Source organism: Diospyros lotus, chromosome 4, assembly GCF_014633365.1.
Source record: "Diospyros lotus cultivar Yz01 chromosome 4, ASM1463336v1, whole genome shotgun sequence".
NCBI classification, from domain to species: Eukaryota; Viridiplantae; Streptophyta; class Magnoliopsida; order Ericales; family Ebenaceae; genus Diospyros; species Diospyros lotus.
The window spans coordinates 41,932,089-41,935,884 of record NC_068341.1 but is presented as its reverse complement, the minus strand read 5'-3'; the positions used below and the strand labels follow the sequence as shown (position 1 = coordinate 41,935,884).

At 44.5% G+C, this 3,796-nt stretch overlaps 1 protein-coding gene across 1 annotated transcript; it reads right to left on the bottom strand.

Moving 5' to 3' along the window:
* Positions 1-1,231: 1,231 nt before the first annotated feature.
* Positions 1,232-3,504, bottom strand: LOC127798788 (2-methylpropanoate--CoA ligase CCL4-like). Its single transcript, XM_052332391.1, has 2 exons — positions 2,090-3,504; positions 1,232-1,990 (listed from the first exon to the last, which is right to left on the bottom strand). Exons 1-2 carry the CDS (start codon positions 3,376-3,378, stop codon positions 1,618-1,620), a joined length of 1,662 nt encoding a protein of 553 aa, XP_052188351.1. The 5' UTR covers positions 3,379-3,504; the 3' UTR covers positions 1,232-1,617.
* Positions 3,505-3,796: the final 292 nt, after the last annotated feature.

Genomic DNA, 3,796 nt, shown 5'->3' with positions numbered 1-3,796 from the left:
CAAGAATACTGCCCAAACATAGACTTTGGTATAACATGAGGGCTTACTTATAATAAAAAATGTATATCATACTGAACCCCTTCATATTCCTCTATGTTATAAAAAATAATATCAAGTATTTGACAATGGCAAATCGAAAATATTATTTTTTTGAGGTAATATTTGTTAATAAAAATTAGTATTTTAAAATGTGCTAGTTGTTAGTCGGGTGTGAGACTGGAGCCTAGCACTGAGGAGACTTAAGCGGGGCCTAGGTAGATTGCTTTTTTTCTTATTTTTTTAATTTTTTTTTATATAATTTCATATTATTTTAAGATAAATCAAAATTAAAAAGACAAATAAAACTTATATATATATATATAGCTATATGTATTAAAGGGCGAAAGAAGAACAATCAACAACAAGAGAGACGATCGACGACAGCGCCCAAAGGAAATTAGGAAATCAAGGGTGAAGAAAGATGATTGGCGATGACAGTTAAAGGGTCAAAAGAGATAATTATCGATGATATTGAGAGAGGGAAATCGGGGCACAAGATAGGTATTTGACTTTGATGATCAATAGACCCTCAAAACTTAAAAATTCTAACTTAAAATCTTTAAAAATTAGGTGACCCAGACGACTAGGCGCTACTTGGGTTGCCTAGGCATCATCGACGTTGATTAATTAGATCAGCGCCTAAGAAGATCAATTAGCCTTTATTCACAGCGGCCAGGGATTGCTTAACGCTTCGACGGCTGTCTAGGTTGATTTTTAGAATATTGACTAAGATATAGATTGAAAAATATAAGATATAGAAATCATTACTAATTTTTGTTATTTTTAATGTGTTTGTTAAATTTATTTAACAACTCTTAAAAAAGAAATTATGTGATTTTTTATCTGAATTTTTTAAAATATACTTATTCATCTATTTCTTTCTCTCTAAATAAACATATCCTAATCTTACTGATAAGAAAAAAGAAAATAATATTTGTGTTCTCTAGTATATTCTAATAAAAATATTAAAATACTTATTTATCTTATTTTAACTATTTTATATTTTAATTTAAAATATATTTTTATTTTATTTTAATATAATTTTATCTTACCCAATTTTAAGAAACGTGTCTACATATAGATTATATTTGGACTTCACAATTCACATCACAGGCGCTCCATGTTATGACATTAATAATGAATGTCACGGAAAGTATGTGAATAAAAGATAATAATAATAATAAGAGACAGCGAAACAGTGGCAGGGCCGCCGTCATAAACGCAGGAAGAGAGAAGGGTTTAGGGTCCAATGGAAAGAGTCAAAAATCAAACTCAACAACAATTTCGTCTTCCATTAATTATGGACTCCTTAATTATGGCTTTTATCTCACATTAAATCATTAATTATTTAAATAATATGGCTTCTTCGATTTATTTTAGTTTTTTGCTTTTAATTAACAAACTAACAGACAAACATCGACTCAATTTGGAAAGTCAATCCGACAAATCCTTCGTCCTTCCTTTTCTTAATTAATCCTTTCTTTCTTTCCTGTGTTGTTCACTGTAACTGTCGTTTCCACTGCGTCGTTTCAGCTTCTTTACATAATCATGGAGCAGCGGCGGCGGCGGAGGAAAAGCTCAGAGGCGACTGCCTTGTATGGAACCCATCGCCTTTGCGTTCTCCCGGAGCATCGTCTTCTGAATCTTTCCGGTCGCAGTCTTGGGAAGCTCGTCCTTGAAAACCACCGTTCTCGGTACCATGTAATGCGGCAACCTGGCTCTGCAAAACTCAATGACCTCCTTCTCCGTTGGGATCTGGGTCTGAGCTACGGTCTGGTTCAGGCTCACGAAGGCGCAGGGGGTCTCGCCCCAGAACTCGTCCGGCCGAGCCACCACCGCCGCCTCGTTCACCGCCGGGTGCGAGTACAGCACCGACTCCACCTCCACGCTGCTCACATTCTCGCCGCCGGTTATGATCACGTCCTTCAACCGGTCTTTGATCTCTAAATAACTGTTAAAACAAACAAGGAACTCAAAACGGTAAATATTGTTGTATTTATCATATGGAAGTGATTTGTATGAACGTTGTATGAGCGATAAGCCTATATACCCATCTGGGTGCATCACTGCGACGTCGCCGGTGTAGAGCCAGCCATCGGGTTTCATGCATTTGGCGGTGGCTTCCGGGTCTTTGAGATAGCCTAGCATGACGCTCCCTCCTCGGAGCACGATTTCGCCTAGGCTTTGCCCGTCTCGCTTCACGCTAGTTCCGGTCGCCGGATTTACCACGTCGAGCTCCGCCATCCCGATCGTCCTGACCCCTTGTCTCGCCTTCAGCCTCGCCCTCTCCGTCGCCGGCAGAGAGTTCCACCGCTGCTTCCACGCGCACGAGACCACCACGCCGGCCACTTCCGTCATTCCATACCCGTGGGTGACCACGAAACCCAGCGACTCCGTCTTGAGCAGCACAGCGGGTGGCGGCGGTGCACCGCCCGTTAGGAACTGAACGGGGAGGGGGAGCGGCCGGACAGCTGGGAAATTAGACAGCATGTTGAGAATCACCGGCGCACCGCACATGTGAGTGACGCGGTCTCTCTGTATGGCGGCGTAGACCGCCGGCGGGTCCACTTTCCGGAGGCAAACGTTGGTGCCGCCGACGGCAGCCATGCCCCAGGTGAAGCACCACCCGTTGGAGTGGAACATGGGCAGGGTCCACAAGTACACGGGCTGCTTCGGCACTGACCACTCGATCAACGAATCGACTGCCATGATGAAGGTCGAACGGTGGCAATGCACGACGCCTTTCGGGGAGGAGGTGGTCCCGGAGGTGTAGTTCAGAGTCATCGGGTCCCACTCGCTTTCGGGCCCGACCCACTTGAATTGCTGGTCGCCCCTCTCCACCAATCCCTCGTACGACTCAGCGACGGCCGGCGAGCCCGTGGACTCGTCGTCGGCTATGAGGACGAGCTTCGGGGGCTGGTGTGGAATTAAGGAGAGGGCTTGGAGGGCGATGGGGAGGAAGTGGGAGTCGAGGAAGAGTATCCTTGAGCCGGCGTGGAGGAGGAGGGCGGCGATGGAGCGGGCGTCGAGGCGGGTGTTGAGGGTGTTGAGGATGGCGCCGGCCATAGGGATGGCGAAGTGGAGCTCGTACATGGCGGGGACATTGGGGGCGAGGACGGAGACGACTTGGCCTCTGGCGGTCCCTAGGAGGGAGGCGATGGAGGAGGCCAGGCGGAGGCAGCGGTGGCGGGTCTGGGACCAGGTAAAAGAGGTGGTAGCGGCATTTGCATTGCAGTAGGAGATGGAAGTAGAGTCGCCGTAGACTGCGGCGGCCCTTTCAAGGAAGGATAAGGGAGTGAGAGGGGAGGAATTGGGATTGGAAGGGTGGAGCAGATCCATTGGACCGGACTCTGTGTTCTATCGTCGTCTCTGTACCTCTCCTTCCCAGCATTTATACATATCTGCTTCTTCCACTTAATTCATTAATGCTCTCTCGGTGATGGTTGCTTTCTTGCTTGCTTCCATTCCTGTCAATATTAAATACACACACAGATATATATATACATACACACTATATTGATTATAATTCATTTCTGGACTTTATACAGACATTTACAGATTGCATTACAGCTTTTGATCCTCAGAGTGGGTTGGGTTTCAAAATAATTTATGAAGCTCAAATCATAAGTTTATGAAATCATTTTATGAATGATTTGAGCTTTATGGGTATGCAAATATTTTATGAAATAATTTATGGGTCAGGGGTATGTGTTGAAGGGACAACACTTTGTTCTTTCATTATAAAGCTCAAATCATT